The sequence below is a fragment of the Pleurodeles waltl genome, chromosome 4_2 (genome assembly GCF_031143425.1).
Source record: "Pleurodeles waltl isolate 20211129_DDA chromosome 4_2, aPleWal1.hap1.20221129, whole genome shotgun sequence".
In the NCBI taxonomy this organism is placed as follows: Eukaryota; Metazoa; Chordata; class Amphibia; order Caudata; family Salamandridae; genus Pleurodeles; species Pleurodeles waltl.
In genome coordinates, this window is record NC_090443.1 from 109,266,504 (window position 1) to 109,287,332 (window position 20,829).

The 20,829-nt window shown below is 42.4% G+C and overlaps 1 protein-coding gene across 4 annotated transcripts in view; it reads left to right on the plus strand.

The window, feature by feature from the left end:
* The window catches only part of LIMA1 (LIM domain and actin binding 1), a 183,512-nt gene extending 180,228 nt beyond the window's left edge, over nt 1-3,284 (plus strand). For all 4 annotated transcript variants that reach the window (XM_069230875.1, XM_069230877.1, XM_069230876.1 and 1 more), the window contains one exon: nt 665-3,284. In XM_069230875.1, the coding sequence (XP_069086976.1) occupies nt 665-1,706 (1,042 nt within the window). In that variant the 3' untranslated portion in view covers nt 1,707-3,284. The remainder of the gene's footprint in view (nt 1-664) is intronic.
* The last annotated feature ends 17,545 nt before the right edge of the window (nt 3,285-20,829 follow it).

The window sequence follows — 20,829 nt, forward strand, 5'->3', positions numbered from 1 at the left end:
AAGGTAGAAAAACACAAAAGTAGAAACCTATGATTAAAAAAGTATAATAAACAAATGTTTGGTAGTGCTACGGGTGGTAACAGGATAAATAAGAGATTGGTTAAGGGTTACATTAAGTTAAGGGGTTAAAGTAACGGAAGATGTGAGTGATGGTGAGACAGAAGGGGTGAGCAAAGAAAGTTGTACAATGGCGGTCTCTTCCACTCGTAAAATAGAGGCAGAATGGCATGAGGTTAAGAGAGAAGGGTTAAGGTGGGTGAGAGTAACCGGGGTTAGGTCAAAGGTTGATGTTTGTGTAGGTTCAGATCACTTAGTTAATAGTAAAAACACACTTATATACCTCTACATTTTTTTGTATTTTCTGGTGACATACATGTTAACCTTTAATAGAATTGTAATCTGCTTCTCAAATTCATTTTTTTATACACTCTGATTGTTTTTGTATCACACTAGATAGTGGAACCATAGCATTAGGTACCTTTGAAAAAAGTATTATAAACAAAAGACTGCCTTGTAGCCTGTCATAATATGAAAAGCAGCATACCAGTTCTATCATCCTGTGGTCATGGGCAGCATCTGTACCTTGTCCACCCCACTCCCTCCACCCCCACACCGCATTTTGTGTAGTGTTATTAAAACCCTTTACTCTTTTGTTTTTGAACAGCCTCGTGAATTATGCCTCGCTCCATGGGAATATCTACTGCAAGCCTCATTTCAACCAGCTCTTCAAATCCAAAGGAAACTATGATGAAGGCTTTGGACACAAGCAGCACAAAGAACTGTGGACTGACAAAAGCGAAAATGAAGATGTTCCTGAGAATCCTGCATGTGCTGCGAGCGAAAGTGAAAGCTCTCATAATCCTGGGGTAGAGGATGCTCCCATTGCAAAAGTGGTTGTTTTAGCAGCATCCATGGAAGCCAAGGCAGCAGTGTCGGTAGAAAAGGAAAAGCAGCCAGAGACCAAGAAGCTGCGAATTGCATGGCCCCCACCACCAGAGCCCACCAGCCCAGGAAGCACCTCTGATGAGAGCATTAAAGTGTTTAAACCTAAGTGGCCTCCAAGTGATGAGATAATCAAGGAAGATGTCAAGGAAGACGGAGACCTGAAGAAGCTGCGAAGAAGCTCCTCCTTGAGAGAAAGAAGTCGACCCTTTACTGTAGCGGGTGGTGTAAAGCCAGTGGTGACTGTGCGTAACCGCAAGGAGCCAGAGAGGGAAGGCGTGTCTTCAGCCAGTAAGAAAGCTAGGAGCCTATCTGGAGACGAAGACGAGACCATGAAACACCCAAGCAGAGAGCAGATGGAAAATGAAGAAATTAATATTGATACCTCGATAGTTGAGAACCATAAAGAAGTTGCAGCAGTCACTCAGGAAGCACGAGATGTACAACAGGGAGGGGAGAGTGATGAAATGAAAGATAAAAATCTTCTGGCAAATGGAGAAGTGATTGGGAACTACAGTGTGGCGGCAGCCCTTGCTGTGAATCTGAATATGTCACCCAAAGACGATTCCAACCATAAGCCTTTTTCTCATGAAAGTACAGAGGACAGGTGCACCAAGGAGTTGTCCCCAAGTCAGGATCGCAGATCCCAAGATATTGGCTTCTGGGAAGGTGAAGACAGTGAAGAATTATCCGTGGAAGAACTCATTAAAAGGAATCGGTGTTATGAGGATGATGATGATGAAGACGACGAGGCGGAAGATTGATTGCATTTTGCATTATAATGCTGCAGGTTGCTGATGGGCCTTTTGTCCGTATTTCTGGTCTATTTCTTTGTGAACACGGTGCTTTCTTTAATATCCACTAGCAGAAGGACCAATTGAGTTTGTGCGTTTAACTCCCTTGGTATACAGGGTTCAGGAGAACGTCATTTGAACACCTGACTAGCAGCATTAAACTGAGTGCCAGTGGGATGAACTATTTCGAGATAAGCTGCTTGCTGTGGTGCCGGCACTGCCCAGTATGTTCAGAAGCCACCTGTGGTTTCCAAGCCAGATTTGCAGCTGTAAAATGCTCCTCGTGTAACGAGTTTAAAGTCTCATTTTGGGTTTGCTGTTGAACATAAGAGAGAAGAGTATGTTTTAATTACGGGAAGAATGATCAGAGTTAAGAACTGCGTACAATATGCGTCTAGGAGTTTTCAAAATTTCGTACAAATCTTGTGCCCGCTAATGTGCGTTGTTTGTAGCACTGAGTTAATATGACTCTCAGTTCCCCTCTCAGACTATGGGTTTCACTGTATTTCTATCTGCAGTTGCGAAGCACACTGGTGTAAAGAAACGTAGTTGCCTTTCTGCAAACATTTAATGGAATACGAACTAGGATCTAGTCCAGCAGTTTTTGTTATTAAATTCTTGATTATCTGAAAAGTTGCATGCACTTTACCACTTTGGCAGAACTTTAGTGCTGATGTGCACAGTGGCAGAAGGCTGCGGCACACTGATTTTCATTTTTGACAAATACTTGGTACCCCTAAGGACTCATGCAGTTTATGAACCATAATGCAACATCCTTGTTTGATTCTGTTTTTCATTTTAACAGCTCTCCAATTCTTGAAAAGATTTTTATTTTGAGCCTGATTGTAACTGGAATTGTTCATCTAAAGCACGCCTCTATCGGTGAAGAGGGGTGGGGACCTTGGTGTGTCTTTGGGATTTGGAAAGTGGACTTTCTGGGCTGCACTTGCCATCATTGTTTTTTCCTGGTACTTAAGGATCATACGCATGAAAATGAATGGCCGAGACTCCATGATAACACTAAATTTGATTATCTCTGGGAACAGTAACTTTCACATTCCATTGTACTGCTGCTGATAGGACTTCTCCAATTTGTTTTTACCAAATGCCTTGAAAGTCTGATAAACTTGACTTCTCCTTATGTGGCGTTTCCAGGCCACACTTATAAAATGTATCTAAGAAAAAATGAAAAAAGAAATCTGCTTTATGGCGGCTGAACGTTTTGTTCAAATTTAGTTTGGAAGAACTTGGAAACTCCATGAAAACAAAGGCAAAAAAAAATCAACAGGATTGGACAAATAGTGTATTCTGGTCCCTGTGCTTGTTTTTTTTAGTTTTTAGATAAATTTTACCTGTTAGTGCTATTTAAAAAGGGGGAGGGTGGGAGCAGATCAATTTTTACTTGAGGTGGAATTTCTTTGCTGGTCTATTTTTCAATTGAATGAATGTGTAATATATTCTACTTTCTTATCAATTCTGCAGAGTATAAAACATTTTTATTCTTAATAAAGCAAAGCTTTGTGGTCACAAGGCTTAATTGTAAACGTCTCTGGTGAAGTCTGGACCTTTTTTCTTTAGGTATCCTTCAATAGACATCTCTTACTCGCAGTGGTTAAGGGTAGGTGTGCTCCATGTCCAGCTCCACAACCTCATGCTTCTTAGGCTTAAGCTGCTTGCACTGATGGCCTTGTGTTACGTGGAACAGCTGTCCTAAAGCAAGGTTGTTCTGGTTCTTGTGTCCCACTGAACTGAATTACCAGTGTAGTTCCAAACCCTCTGTGTTTCTTTGGGATAAGATGATTCTCTAAACCACACTTTTGTCACGTTGACCAAGCTCCACTTCAGACTGGAAATCCCATTTTTTTTGTCTCACATTCTTTGCATGCTTCCTGACAAGTGTATTTGCAGTGGTAAAACACGCCTTATATTTTTATTTTAGGAAGGAGCAGTGTTCCCTCCGGAATGATTTTAGAAAGTATACCCAGTCATTACATGTCCTTTATCTACACAGATCAGTTAGACATTTTATACGATGATTTAGTTAAAAAGACATATCACTTTATATTCGAACATTCTAATAGCTTCATTTACATCACCATCCACTGGTAGGGTGTTTTGAGACTGTTCTCTGCTACATGTCTTACTGAACCTGACTTTTTCTTTATTCATGAATAGGAATGCATTTCAAATGCATTTGCATTTATATAGCACTTACTACCACTGAAGAGGTGTTGAAGTTATTTACGCTAGGCTGCAGGCTTCTCTGGAACCCAAGGTTAGTGGTTACTTCAGCGTTATTGGGATTAATCTTGCACGCTGAAGGAAACCACTCCTTGCATTCACTCCCATTCCTTTGTGGTAAATTTAAATAATAGGAGTTAGTTGTGATTATTAGTGGGAAAAGGAAATGTGAGCTCATGCAAATGTCTGGTGAAATTAATAGATTAAGTTGGAGGAGGTTAAGTTGCAGGAGTTTGGCTTTCAAAAAAGGTGAGATACTGATCTATGAAATGAGTTGTGTACAAATTGAAGAAACATGAGAATAATGTAAAATTGCAAGTGATTTAGATAAGGTTGTTTCCAGACAGAAAATACATGCAGAGGATGGGAAAGGAGATGAGTCATTTGAAAACAAAATGATATGTAAAAATCGTAGATTTTAAATAAAGATCGATTATTTCATGCTGGATTTTATGTATACAGGGGAATTTTTTTGAGACCGCATGTAATTGGAGTATGCAGGTTTCTAGACTGAAGCAATGTTATTTGCAAGTGGAGATAGTGATATTGATAGGTGCTAGAATTGGGCCAGCAGTGGGCGGTGTTAAGCTTCCGCTAGACCCTGATTGGGCAAGGACAGCTGATCCGCACAGGGGTTGGAAGTTTAAACTGGACGCTCCATTCAACCTTTACATGAAAAGTTGATTGCTTCGGCGGGTCTCGAAATTCTGCAGTCCCGCAGAAAACCATGCATACTTTATTACTGGCGTTGAAATGGTGACCTTTTCTTGACAGTTTGGTCACACTCCTGATTCATACTGGCCACCTCGCTGTTGACAGATTAATGCTACCTAATTTTCTAATACATGTATGAGAATGTTCTGAAATGAACATATAATTTCATCCTCGATCTTTATTGCCTTTTTGGTTTTCTACCAAGTCAGATCAACTGTTTAATTCTTCAAGACTGCTTAGTGAAGATAGGAAATATTTTGTCATTCCAGCGGGAATGTTATTAGCATTTGCAGTATATTCACTAGATGCCTCAGAGAACACGGTTTATGCTTGCTATGTTTTTAGTTGGAATAGCGCACAGGGATCTAGCTGCCTTTCTCTGACCTCTTTATAGTACAGCTAAGTAGAAAACATAATGTATTTTCAACTCTCACATGTACCTGAGGGCAATTTTGGCACTAATAACAGATGTTTGTTATTACCCAGTACAATAGTACCAATTGTATTGTCTTTAAAAGAATGAATGGAGGAGTGGACTCTCCAGCATGTTAACCTGTGATCATGGGGTGAAAACAGAATCATTTAGTGAATGCATTAGTCCACTGAGCCAAGAAATCCCGCTAGATGTAAATGTAGGCAAGGCATCCACCATCAGAAAATAGATGCGTTATTTGTATAAAGCAATACATGGAATGTGTTCTCTTGAAAATATCTTTGCACACTTGTGCAAAGCTGCTTCAGTTACATTTTCCCTATGCCTGTCAGACACGTCTGCAGAGTTGTAATGCTTGTTATAGTAAGCATGTAATAAAACCTATCTGCATCATCTGGTATTAATATGCAATTCTGCCAAGAAATCTTGTGGAATGTGTTTCAGATGAGGCATTGTTTGTCTAATGTTACTTTTCTTTTGCACCCCTTTTTACTTTGCTCCTTTCTGGTTGAGAAGACTGGGGTGGAGGGAGGCAAACTATTTTTGAAACTTGAGTGACTGGGCAGCAAGTGCAACGGAAACACCAACAGACCATGGGGCACCATGTGTGTGTTTTTTATTTCTTTTTTAGCTTGAGCTAAGAAAGGATTTCAGCCTTTCTGCCACTGTTTTTTTTTTTTTTTTTGCCTGAGCTACGAAAGTATTTGAGCCTTTCTGCCACAGTTGAGAAACCAAGGAAGGCAGTGGAGGGTAGAAATATTTTATTTTGGCAAGGACATCATGCACTTTTTCACCATTCTAGGAATTGTCATGGGCATATGAGGTTGAGGAATTATGTAGAGTCTTTAGCCACATTCAAGCAGACCAAGCCCTTGGTAGTATTGGCTTGTACTATGTCAGCCTCACTGTTGAGTGAAGAGTAGTAGATGCCATCTTGATTAATGCTGCCACTATTTCCTGTTGGAAGGTTGTTTTCTCCCATGATGCTGCTACTGGGTTGTCTCAAACATCCTGAGAGGCAGGAGCTGGGTTTCTCAAAGGGCTCCTTTTCTTAAAGCTAATATTTGTAAATGGAAAAAGTCTGGCCTGCAGCTTCTATATTGCTTTACCTAAAATCTAAAAATGGAATAAAGTGTCTTTGCTTGGGTAGAAATTTTAGGGCAGCTGTGTAGTGGTTCTGGGTATGCTTAGTCTTAAGGAAAGCGTCCAGTTGACAATCCTCATTCTAAATCTTGTTAAAAGGAATGGTAAAAGGGATACTCTCCTTCAATTGTATCTGACTCAAGACCGTTCACACTTATAATAAAATAGTACCTGGAAGTACACTTATCTGAGGCATGTGTGTACATTTTCTTACAAAGTTTAAGTAATACTATCAGCCATTGTCTGTTGTACTTTTTCAGTTTTGAACAGCTAGTACAATTGAGGTGGATGCTCTGTCTCTCTAAATGACGGTCTCCAACCTTTTGTATGCGTAGAATCCTTTCTGCTCAAGAAATATAATCCGTTTGGTACGGGTGTGGGCCGAGTGCTCCCGTCATGCATTTGCCCTGAAGGAGACACTTCCAGGTGAATTCATCGTATCAATGTAAGACGTCTCCATGTTGATGTGAGACCTGCGGCGGTAGCAAGGCTATTGCGCAGCGAAGCCGAGGGGATTTACTGGACACTTCTCGTCAAAGTAGTGAGGTCCGCGGAGGCCGTGGAGGGGAATTACGGCATCTTTTGGTCTCCAGCCGAGACCAGTGTTATGCGGGCGACAGAGGAAAGACCCTAGGAAGGCGTGTAACCACGCATAAGTCACTCCCCCTCAAGGGGGTTCTACCAAGAGAACAACCCCTAGTGCCACGTAAAGACGGTGAGCTGTTAGTGAGGAGAGGAGCAGTTTGTGGAGAAGAGCTGCCCAAGGTGCATACTACAGGGCATGAAGAGAGGGAAAAGAAAAAAAAAGCGAGATTTGCATTGACTTTCATTGCCAAAACTGTGTAAGCATTGTCCACCTGGGTTACGGTAGGCCTCCCGCTGGTGTTTGGACAGGCCGGCAGGGCGGTAGAGGCGGTTTGCTTACGGTTTGTAACCCCGTGTCCTGTCCTATTCCGAGGCTATACAGCCCCCTCCACTGTTAAAATTCAACAGCAGTAGTCCACAAGTTTGGGAAACCCCAGTTTCCAGACTGTTCTTACGTCCACCCAGGTGGAGGGTTTTTCAGAAACCCACACAAAACCATTGCTTTACCCTCTGTTTGGGTCCAAGACAAGTGGGCATGTGTTAACAGTGTGGGCATGCCATCTCCAGGGGCAATAGGCTCAGGAGTAACTTCACAAATTTTGCCAGCTAGCACTTCTGCGCTCAGCGTCCAGGGCGCTGAGCGGCCATTCAGTTGTTATGTGAGCATGCATAATGAGCTGGCACCCCAGCTATGGGTATCCCAAACAAGTAACAGTGACAACAGTATTGCAAGTTCAAATGCAACTCTGAGTAAGCTGGTATTGGATGCAGAGTTAGAAACCGTCCTACACATTTTGGGGGAATTGAGAACTTTGAGGGCAGCACATGATAAAGCCCATTTAGTTGTACAAACACAGCTCGGCCACATTAATTAAAATCTAGCACAAATCAGCTCCAGATTGGCCCAAGCAGAGCAGCGTATATCAGACTTGGAAGACATTCAGAGAGGCATGGAACCCCAGATAGTGCAATTGAAGCGTGAGATGCTTCAGTCCCAAATAAAGATGGACGGCTTGGAAAATCGCGCTAGGCACTCTAATTTATGGTTTGTGGGGATTCCAGAGGGCTCTGAAAATGAGAGAGCGATTAAATTTGTGACTGATCTGCTCTCTATGTAGGTCTTTCCCAGGGGCTCTTTGCCAAAAGATCTGACCATTATGCGGGTCCATCGTGTTCCTTTGTCTCAGCAAACAAACATGAAATATCCTCCACCTATTTTGGTGAACTTCTGAGACTTTAGGGGGCAAAGATGCTTTTCCAGATTTGTTGGACCTGGCAGCTCGACGTCGTCGAGAGTTCAGAAGTATGATTGAACCTTTGAAACAGCAGGGCATCCAGGCAGCTGTAGTACAGCAATTTAAAGTGCTGCTGGAACACAGTTTCATATCCTACAAACAATTGAGCAAGCGAAGGCGCTGTTTAATCCTCAAATAGGACATCCATTTTTTTACAGTGACAGAGGGCTTTTTTCTTTCATTCTTCCTTTTTTTTTTTTTTTACCTCCATGCTTGTTCTGAAGACATAACAATGCTGGTGAAGACTTAATGCTGGTGATGCACAACCTTTCTTGCTTTGATAATAAGGTGGGGCTGCGACATGTAGTAGTATTCAGTCATGTTCCTCGTAGTGATGCTGACATGTAATCTTGTTTGTTGTAATAGTCGGTGGCTGATCTCCGGAAGAGGCCCCTTGAGTGCTATGGCATGGCATTCAGTCAAAGGGCATGGTGGGGTGGGTCTATAGGCAGGGGACTCCCATGCGAGAGTCCTGGGCGAGGTGGGCTCTCTGTGCCTTTCTGCTTCAAAGGTAGGGGAAGGGAGGTAGGGCACTGGGGGTTGGGGTAGAAGGGGGGCAAAGATTGGGTGGTGTGTGTGGCACTGGGGGAATGGTGCTTATAAAAAAAAAAATATATATATATATATATATATATATATATATATATATATATATGTATGTAGCCATATATAGTTGAAATGTTAAATTGTTCAAATGTCTCTAAGGCTCTTAAGATCAAGAATGGGCAAACCCCAATCTATCATAGGGCGTGGTAGGCTGAATGAGCATTCACTACCATGATGAGCTTAAGATCACTTACGATTGTGTCCTGTAGTGTGAATGGCTTTAATAATCAGCATAAGAGGAATGCAATGTTGGCGTGGTTCAAGTCTATGAAGACTACACACATTTTAAATAAACTGCTGCTTCAATTAATTTTCTTGGGCATAGCCAGCATGCCTTTGTAGCGTCTGCAAATGCCACAATTTGTGGTGTTGCAATATTGATTAGTAGAGACATCACTGCAGAGATAATTAGGGTGTATAAATATCCTAATGCGAGGTGGGTGTGGGGCCAATCCAAATGAGATTTTACAATCGAGTCATTAACCTGGTGAGTTTTTATGGTCCGATTGACGACTTCCCAAAATCACTGGCTTTGATTAATGATTTCGCAAAGGGTATGGAGAGTCCATTAGTAATGGGAGGTGATTTTAATATTCTCTGTGATCTTGCACTTGATTGGTCACGGCCTAATAAAACTCAAACAAAACCCAAATCTGTTAGAGTTCTTTGCACCTTCATGCATGATTTTGCTTGGACTGCATGGAGATGTGATCATCAATAGAAGAGATTTTATGCCTGTCACTCTAAACGTTTTCAGTCATCATCTCCTATTGATTTTCTCTTATGTTGCACGTGTTGTCAAGATCACAGACAGCTATAATGGTGTTTTGCTTCACTAATGACTGAGCTGAAACACTCATGCACTGACAAAATTCTCTGGAATGCCCTTCTTAGTCCAAAGACATTTATTATTTCACTACGTAAGGTTCCTAAAAGGAGATTAGCATGCTGAAAGCACATGTTTAAAAATGGTCACAGCAATGAAATGAAAACATGTACAAATGATTCTCCACTGCATTATACACAGCAAATATATGTATCTATATTGTAATGCAAAGCAAGTAATGAATGAAAAAATATGGATCACCATGAGGAAGGGGCATCACTGCTTCATCTCCCTCCTATTCAGCATCAGATCACCAGATCCCAGAATCGATTGAGGAGAAAGAGAGAGATAAATAAATATATATGTTCGATGGCATGTGTAGCTGCAGATACACATGCTGTGCATATCCTGCCATCTAGTGTTGGGCTCGGAGTGTTACGAGTTGTTTTTCTTCGAAGAAGTCTTTTCGAGTCACGAGACCGAGGGACTCCTCCCATTTCGGCTCCATTGCGCATGGGCGTCGACTCCATCTTAGATTGTTTTCTTTCCGCCATCGGGTTCGGACGTGTTCCTCTTCGCTCTGTGTTTCGGTTCTGAAAGTTAGTTAAATCTCCTGGTTCCGACCAAACTCGACATCTAGATACCGGCACCGAGATAAGTCGGCACCGAGAGATCGGAACACCGAAACCTAAAAAAAGTGGCTTCGGAGCCAAAAAAGACTGTAGAAAAGGTTTCGGTACCGAAACATCCAGCTTCGAAGCCGAAAACAAGCTCCTACTCCGAGGAACAAGGCCTTTCAGCACAACTGCAAGGCCATAAATTTGGACAAGAGATAGAAGCAGGGGAGCCAGATTATACACAAAGAAGGCTCCATATTCAAAAGGATACAGGGAAGATAAGAACTCTCCCTCCTATAAGAATGAAAAGGAAACTTGCTTTCCAAGACAAAGAAAAACAACCACAAGCAAAAGTGGCAAAAGCAGTAACTCCACCTCACTCTTCGCCACAACCATCGCCATACCACTCACCGCAACAGTCACCAATTGCAGCACCCCCAATGATGCAATCTCCAACACACACAGGGATGAGCCAGGATGACCCAGCTGCATGGGATCTCTATGATGCGCCTGTATCAGACAGTAGTCCTGACTGCTACCCAGCAAGGCCATCACCACCTGAAGACAGTACGGCCTACTCGCAGGTGGTGTCCAGAGCAGCGGCTTTTCACAATGTGGCACTGCACGCTGAACCCATTGAGGATGACTTTTTATTTAATACTTTGTCGTCGACACACAGTCAGTACCAAAGTCTCCCCATGTAACCAGGGATGCTGAAACACGCAAAACAAGTATTTCAGGAACCCGTCAAAGGCAGAGCCATCACACCTAGAGTGGAGAAAAAGTACAAGCCTCCCCCTACAGACCCCGTGTACATCACACAACAACTGACACCTGACTCAGTAGTAGTGGGCGCAGCACGAAAAAGGGCTAATTCACACACCTCTGGAGATGCACCACCACCTGACAAAGTCGAAAGTTTGATGCAGCGGGAAAGAGAGTTGCAGCACAAGCGGCCAATCAGTGGCGCATTGCCAATTCACAAGCTTTGTCAAGATATGACAGAGCTCTTTGGGATGAAATGCAGCACTTCATAGAACATCTGCCCAAGGAGGTCCAAAGGTGTGCACAACAAGTGGTGGAAGAGGGCCAAAGTATCTCAAACAACCAGATATGATCGGCGATGGATGCAGCGGACACAGCCGCAAGAACTGTTAATACAGCCGTCACTATTCGGAGACACGCATGGCTACGCACCTCCGGGTTTAAACCAGAGACCCAACAGGCTGTGCTTAATATGCCTTTTAATGGACAGCAGTTGTTTGGGCCGGAGGCGGACACAGCTATAGAAAAGCTGAAGAAGGACACTGATACGGCCAAGGCCATGGGCGCACTCTACTCCCCACAGAGCAGAGGCACATTTAGGAAGACACAATTCAGAGGGGGGTTTCGGGCCCAAAGCACAGATCCCACAACCTCACAAACCAGACTCACATACCAGGCCCAGTATCAAAGAGGAGGATTTCGGGGACAATACAGAGGCGGACAGTTCCCTAAAACTAGGGGAAAGTTCCAAAGCCCAAAGACCCCTCAAACTAAACAGTGACTTCATTGTAACAAATCCCCAACACATAACACCAGTGGGGGGGAGAATCACAGATTATTACCAGAATTGGGAGGAAATAACACTCTTGTGGGTCCTAGCCATTATCCAAAATGGTTATTGCATAGAATTCCAACAATTACCACCAAATGTGCCTCCAAGAACACACAACATGTCCAAACAGCACTTAGATCTATTACAAATAGAAGTTCAAGCGTTGTTACAAAAAGACGCAATAGAACTTGTACCCAACCATCAAAAAGGAACAGGTGTTTATTCCCTGTATTTTCTAATACCCAAAAAGGACAAAACTCTGAGACCCATCTTAGATCTCAGAACACTAAATCTTTACATCAAATCAGATCACTTTCACATGGTGACACTTCAAGATGTAATCCCCTTGCTCAAACAACAAGACTACATGTCAACTTTAGATCTCAAGGATGCGTACTTCCATATACCCATACACCCTTCACACAGGAAATACTTAAGGTTTGTAATCCAAGGAGTACATTACCAGTTCAAAGTGTTACCATTCGGGATAACAACAGCACCAAGGGTATTTACAAAATGCCTTGCAGTAGTAGCGGCACATATCAGAAGATAGCATATACACGTATTGCCGTATCTGGACGATTGGTTTATCAAAACCAACACTCAAGAACAGTGTTTTCAACACACAAAATACGTCATAGAAACCCTTCACAAACTAGGTTTCTCACTAAACTACCAAAAATCACACCTACAGCTGTGTCAAATACAACAATACTTAGGAGCAACAATCAACACAAAAAAAGGGATTGCCACTCCAAGTGCACAAAGGGTACAAGCATTCCAAAACGTAATACAAAGCATGCACCCAAACCAGAAGTATCAGGTAAAATTAGTGATGAAACTACTAGGCATGATGTCCTCATGCATAGCCTTTGTCCCAAAAGCAAGATTACACATGCGGCCCTTGCAACACAATGGACACAAGCACAGGGTCAACTACAAGATCTAGTGTTGATAGACCGCCAAACACACACCTCGCTACAATGGTGGAATCATGTAAATTTAAATCAAGGGCGGCCTTTCCAGGACCCAGTGCCTCAATACGTGATCACAACAGATGCTTCCATGGTAGGGTGTGGAGCACACCTCAACCAACACAGCATCCAGGGACAATGGGACAGTCAGCAGAAACAACTTCACATAAATCAGCTAGAACTACTAGCAGTGTTTCTAGTGTTGAATGCATTTCAACCGCTAATAGCCCACAAACACATTCTTGTCAAAACAGACAACATGACAACAATGTATTACTTAAACAAACAGGGAGGCACACACTCATCACAACTGTGTCTCTTAGCACAGAAGATTTGGCATTGGGCGATTCACAATCACATTCGCCTAGTAGCGCAATACATCCCAGGAATTCAAAACCAGTTGGCCGACAATCTCAGTCGAGATCACCAACAGATCCACGAATGGGAGATTCATCCACAGATACTACAAACCTACTTCCAAAACTGGGGAACACCGCAGATAGACCTATTTGCAACAAAAGAAAACGCAAAATGCCAAAACTTCGCATCCAGGTACCCACAGCCTCACTCCAAGGGCAATGCGTTATGGATGAGTTGGTCAGGGATATTTGCTTACGCTTTTCCCTCTCTCCCACTCTTTCCGTATCTAGTAAACAAATTGAGTCAAAACAAACTCAAACTAATACTAATAGCACCAACCTGGGCACGACAACCTTGGTACACAACACTAATAGACCTGTCAGTAGTGCCTCATATCAAACTACCAAACAGACCAGATCTGTTAACTCAATACAAACAGCAGATCAGACACCCGAATCCAGCATCGCTCAGTCTAGCGATCTGGCTCCTGAAGTCTTAGAATTCGGACACCTAGACCTTACACAAGAATGTATGGAGGTCATCAAACAGGCTAGAAAACCTACTACAAGACATTGCTACGCAAATAAATGGAAACGATTTGTTTATTACTGTTATAATAATCAAATTCAACCATTACACGCGTCCGCTAAAGACATTGTAAGCTACTTACTACACTTACAAAAAACTAACTTAGCTTTTTCGTCCATTAAAATACATCTCACAGCAATTTCTGCTTATCTGCAAATTACACATTCAACTTCACTATTTAGAATCCCAGTCATAAAAGCATTTATGGAGGGTCTAAAAAGGATCATTCCACCAAGAACACCACCAGTTCCTTCGTGGATCCTCAATATTGTATTAACGCGACTCATGGGTCCACCATTCGAACCCATGCACTCTTGTGAAATGCAGTACTTAACTTGTAAAGTAGCCTTCCTAATAGCTATCACATCTCTCAGAAGAGTAAGTGAAATACAAGCCTTTACCATATAGGAACCCTTTATACAAATACACAAACATAAAGTGGTTCTACGCACAAATCCCAAATGTTTGCCAAAAGTTATATCACCGTTCCACTTAAACCAAACTGTGGAACTCCCAGTGTTTTTTCCACAGCCAGACTCTGTAGCTGAAAGAGCATTACATACATTAGACATAAAAAGAGCTCTGCCTATTACACCAAAGGCACACCCCACTAGGAAGAAAGGCGCCACAATGGCCTTTCTAGGAAATATACCAATGACAGAAATCTGTAAGGCAGCCACATGGTCTACGCCTCATACACTCACTAAACATTACTGCGTGGATGTGTTAACAACACAACAAGCCACAGTAGGACAAGCAGTATTAAGAACTTTATTTCAAACAACTTCAACTCCTACAGACTAAACCACCGCTTTTGGGGAGATAACTGCTTACTAGTCTATGCACAGCATGTGTATCTGCAGCTACACATGCCATCGAACGGAAAATGTCACTTACCCAGTGTACATCTGTTCGTGGCATGAGATGCTGCAGATTCACATGCGCCCTCCCACCTCCCCGGGAGCCTGTAGCCGTTTTAAGTTGATTAAAGTTAAACTTGTACATTTGTAAATATAACAATTTTAGTCACATTATGTACATACATACTTACTCCATTGCATGGGCACTATTACTATATACACAACTCCTACCTCACCCTCTGCGGGGAAAACAATCTAAGATGGAGTAGACGCCCATGCGCAATTGAGCCGAAATGGGAGGAGTCCCTCGGTCTTGTGACTCGAAAAGACTTCTTCGAAGAAAAACAACTCGTAACACTCCCAGCCCAACACTAGATGGCGGGATATGCACAGCATGTGAATCTGCAGCGTCTCATGCCACGAACAGATGTACACTGGGTAAGTATATCAATTATCCTCACAGGAAGGTTGACACACTTCAGAGTCCTGGATATGCCTGAGATCTGAAAACTCTCTGTCCCCAGTCCATCTGGTCTCCGCTTCTTATACTCAAAACAAGAGAGGAACATTTTAGAACCTCCCTCTCCCTGCAGAAGTTTATTTATTTATTTAAAAAAAATGTTGATTGCTTTAGGCCAGCTTTGAAAATAACACGTCGGGACTTGGCCATAATCCCAAGGTGCCAATTCAAAACAAGACCGTTCCCTGCTATCTGAGTACATTCTTATCAGCCTAAGCCTTTGGTGGGAAAGAACACACACAAAAAAAAAAGTGCAGATTGTAAAGTGTGGAAAACTACTTGCAGCCTTTAACGTGGCAGTAGCTTATGCTAAAATGAAGTCAGTAGACAAAATTAATCTGGTGGTCACTAATGTGACGGTGTACTGCTAGGCTAAGTGCAACATGGAGATAGTGGTCAAAACTCAAGTATCATTACAAATGGCAAACCCCTTTTCAGATCACGCAGTGATCACCCTTGACCTGAATCTCTCAGTTCAGTATTGGCGGCCACCGAGGTGGACATTTGATAAAATCTTTTTCATGGGTCGCCCAGGTGCAGTTAGCATTTCAAAATTTTTTGGAGCGCAATTTTGGCTCAGAGTCAGAATTCGCAATATGGGAAGCCTTTAAGACCTTTTTAGGGGGGAGCTAATAGCTTTCAGTACGCAGGTTGATAGGTCAGAAATAGCCACATGCCATCAATAGCAAATTACGCTGGACCAAGCAACAGCTATGTATTTAGCTGCTCCTTTGCCAGAGGGTAAGATCAGGATGGGCCGTGCCTAGATTGATCTCAAGGATCATTTAATTAGTAAGGAGGAGGTAAAGCACAGCACAATGCTACAGCAAAGTTATAAGAACATTGAGTATACTGGCACGCTTGTGGTCTGGTTGGCAAAGTGCAAGGCTCATGTGAATAGCATAATGTATATTCTTGACCCAAGAACTGTGGCATCTACATCAATCAGAGAAAAGAGAGCTGGATTTTTACACCATTTTACTGCCCTTTACTCTGATGTCTTAAACCCATCTCCAGAGCAGATATTCATATCCCGTCAATCACATCAGAACAGGGGGCTACCCTGATTAGTCCAATTTCTCTTGTGGAGGTCAAGGAGGCTGTAGGTTCCATGCAGAATGTAAAAGCTTGTGGGGTAGGTGGGATTCCAGCGGAAATTTTAAGCTTTTTGCTTCCCAATTAAATCAGTGCTTAATTACTTTGTTCAATAACATTCAGCAGGGGCTAACATTCCAGATACCTCTTCTCAAGCGGAGGTAGTTATTTTTTTTTAAAGAAAGGCAAGCCTCCCCAAGATGCTCGGTCTTATCGCCCGATCAACTTACTAAATGTTGATTATAAAATAGTAATGAAAATCTTGTCCAATAGTCTATTGCCTGTGGCAGCTTCAGTTATCCATTCAGATCAGAACTTTTTTTAGCAGCTTGATATGTGTCAACAAATGTTCGTTATTTGCTTCAAGCAGTAGATTTTATTCTGCGAAGCAAATTTGTGCTGCTAATATTTTTTTAGATGTGATTAATATTCAGCGCGCTTTGATTAGAATTTTCTGCTGTAGGAGGTATACAATAAACCACGCAAAAACAAAGGCATTAGTCTTCAATAGCGCTCCGGACACATTAGCCAGTGCCATGCAAGTTCATTATTCCCCATTGCAGCTCATACAATATCTGGGAGTTTAGGTGTCTTCTAAACTTGATGATCTTTATTCTCTTAATTTTAAGGCCACTTTGAAGAAGACACAGTCATTATTCAGTCAACAGAGAGGTCTTTCTTTGCCAATTATGGGGCGTGTCGCATTAATCAAAATATCCATTCTGCCTCTTTTTCTTTTCCTGTTTGCTAATATCTTGATCAAAGAGCCGCAGGCCATTTTTGAGTCAGTCAGTGGATCGTGAAGTTCATAAATTTTTGTGGCACGGCAAGAAGCCAAGACTTAAAATACAAGCCCTGCAGCTGAATCTCGAGGGGGGTGGAATCGTGCTACCCGATCTTAAAACATATTACCAGGTGTTGCTTTTTCACTGGCTGACTAGATCTTCCCGTCCGTCCCAATTTGAGGTGAACTTCTGTTTAAATTTGGTATTGCAAGAATCAGAGATTGGGTTGTTCCCATTTTTTTAATTTCGTAGGTTGGCCGAGAAAACGCAATACAAAATACCTTGTGCAGTTTTTGACTGCTTTCAGAAGATTCATGGGAATTATGAGATTAGCCGCTTTCATCCTTGGCGGAAATTAGTTGAATGTATTCCGTTGGGTTTACAATTAAGTGTTACATTGTGCAAATGTTGGTTGGAACTGGGGTTCCATTGGTTGCAGGATTTTTTCTCCATGGGGCATTGTTTTTCTTGGCACCAACTGGAGAGCTGGCGCTCTGATATAAATCCCTCTCTTTTTAAGCTATTCTCAAATTAAGATCTTTTGAGCAGGGTATGGGAAAGGTGAAAAACCAATAGCGGATAAAATAGGTCGATCATATTTTATTTTCTGGATTCTGGGTATCGGTAATTGGTACCGAGAACTGTTTGTAGCAAAGAATGACTCTGGTTCCACGACACCTTCAGCGGATAGCAAATGCTACAGGCTGTCACATCAATTCCAAGCAATGGCAATTTTATAATCGGATTAGGTGTAAGGCAGTCAGAGCAGCCAGTGCAGCCAATCTGAGGAGAATTAGACTATTCAGTAAGTTGATGATATACTATACTTCAGAAAAAGCCCCATAGTATCTACCTGCAGTGTCTCCTCTGTTTCAGTTGTGGCCAGGGTACAGGAGACTAGCTGCATGTGATATTTACATGCCCTCTACTGAAAGAGTTTTGGAAGGGTATTTTTAGCGAATTAGAACATAAACTTCAGTTAACTCTTGTTCCCGATGCCCAGATTGCACTTTTGGGCTGGGCAAAGGCTTCTCTGGGGTTGACTATTGGACAACAGAAGCTAGTCTTCATTGTAGCTTTAGTGGCTATATCGTTGGTTCTAGGCAAGTGGAAGTTGACCAAAATTCCGTCAGCCATGGATTGGCAAACAAAAATTAATAGAGTGCACTTTTGAGAAACACTGTATGCCAAGAGATTGGGATCAATGATTTGATTTAACAGAATGTGGCGGGATTGGCTCAAACAATTAATTAATTGATGGGATTGGGGAGAACGGGAGGTGTGTAGTTGTTGTTCTGCCTAGGACAAGGTTGGTCCACTGGGACTTTAGACGTACTTTGTGATCTTCTCTTTTCCATTCTTAGTGTGATACACGTCAAGAGAAATTATGAATTGTTTTATCTGATTTTTGTGCTTTTCTTTTTTTTACTTTATGAACATATTTTAATATTTATGTATCATTGCTTATATAAAAAAAAAAAGGAAAATCCTTTTCTACTACACTAGTGACCACCTAAACATTTCTGGTGGGGATTCCAGCAGAAATGACAGGAGATGCGTCCATATGAGTAAGGAAATAATAGCCTAAACTGCATGTGCCCTCTGGCAAAAAGTACATAACCTCATCAATAAAACTCCCCAACTCAGCTTGAATTACCATTCAACTTTAAGTATGTTTCGGAAATGCAAACATCAGGATATTGTTTTCAGAAAAACATATTTTTCTATCAACAACGACTTCTTTCTGATGAATACATCTAACCACACATTATTCACCTAGGCATCAGATGGGATCTTTGAAACTTAAGGCAGTACTTGTGCATCCCCGTAGGTGCATTGTACGGGTCCTCGCCAAAGTCGTTCTGCTAAGTGATAAGCGAAGCTGCATATAAGCACCACACATGCAGGCTGACGTCGGTTTCCTCCACCCTCACATTCCGATGCTGATTCGGGAAGGGGTGAAGGGAGGAGGGGAAGAGGGGAGGGGGAATATTCTCCAGGCATCAGATCGGATCTGGAAAATGTAAGGCAGTACTCCGCTAAGTGACTAGCAAAGCTGCATAAAAGCACCACCCATGCAGGCTGACGTCAGTTCCTTTTTTTTATTTATTTTTTATCCCCCTCCCCCTGCTTTCAGACGCTGATAGGTCCCGGGAGGGCACCAGACTCTGGCCAAAAGAAGCATTATACATAAAACAGGCATTTGTTTTAAGCAGAAGCAAGTTATTGCATTTTTAAAAAGGTAACAGTACTTAACTGCAATGTTTAAATAGGTTTAGACATATTTAAACATTGCCATCTTTATAAAATAATTGTGAAAAATTCTGAGGGGGGCCCAATGATTTTTAGTTTTCAACTGGGGGGCGCTGCATTAAAAAGTTTGGAGATCACTGCTGTAGAAGGTCATTGTCGGGGGTCAAAGCCTTTTGGTAACTCCAAGAAGAAGCAAAAGAAATCAAATTGGAATCAGACCTTTCATGACACTTTTGAACTCTAGAAGGCACCAGGGCAATAGCGTCCCTTCTGATCTCGCTTCGAAGCTCCATTGGAGGCAATTTAAATTTGAGTCCTGATGCACCCCACATTTTTAGATACAGTTTTGCAATTTTCAGCACTTCACCTGTTCTTTCTGGAGTGCGTTCAGGCCTCAAGTATCTGCAGGGGTCTCCAGTAGAGCTTTTGCCAGCCAGTGTGCCCCCACACGCTGTCTGTGCCCCTTGAACCAGCATTGGGTTGTGTTCCGGTGCCATCTTCTACTTCTGCCCCATTTGCATCAACTCCGTAGTAGGCTTTACAGACCATTCTACTTTCCGACTCTGAGCAGAGTCCACCATGACCTTGACCGACCCCCGCATCAAGTTCAGGCCTGTGGGCAATTTTTCTAATTCTGATACTTTGCCCTTAACACTATATAGGGTCCTAACTTTGCAGTTGTTTCGCCACTGATTCAAACAATGACAGTTTTAATGAGGGGTTGATTCTGTCCCCCAATATGATGTAGACCAGTGGTTCCCAATATGTGATCTGGGGACACCTGGGGGTCCATGAAGCCTACTCGGAAGCAGGGGGATGGGCCCACGACTGTTTAGAAAATTTAATAATATTAACAGATTAGGTACCCAGCTTTCAGTGATGACTTATTGGGGGGAGGGGGGAGAGGGTCCCTGTATTTTAATGATGATTCAGTGGTCGTCCCTGGGTTCCAGTAATAATAAAGTGGGGATCCACAGAAGTCAAAAGGTTGGGAACCACTGATTAGACAACAGATATGAAGAACTCGGAAGACAGTGGCCTTAATACCTCTCCAGATACTAGCCTTGTTTCACCTGCTGACCATGCCACTAAGAAAAGTGCCTCCTTCACCATTGTCAGGCAAAGGGTGTCAACAGAACTGGACCCACAACTTTTACTACAGAGGTAAAGACCTATGTTTTGACATAGGTGCTCCAGCCTGGTCTCGCACCTACAGAACCTCCACTGATAATTAATGAAGCCCTTATGGATACCCACTTAGGCGAAATCATGACTGGGACCACCAGTTAACTGGGTGATCGCCCAGTGCCTTCATCCAGCACCAAGCAACTCAGCTTTTCTTACACAAAATCCTACACCGTATAGTAGTGCAGACATCTATCAGTAATATAAACTCAAATGCATTCTCAACCACCCTACCTCATTGCAAGTCAAAATGAATTGAAACTTTTGGGAAACATATTTTTCTTCTGTGACCCTTGCTTGGTGTTCAGTAAATCCCAGCTGTCTTCTAGGCTGCTACTCCCATGCTCTATGGAAAACAGTAGCTCAAGTATTACCTGCTGTTTTGGATGACCTCAGGACGTCACTGACCCAGCTAT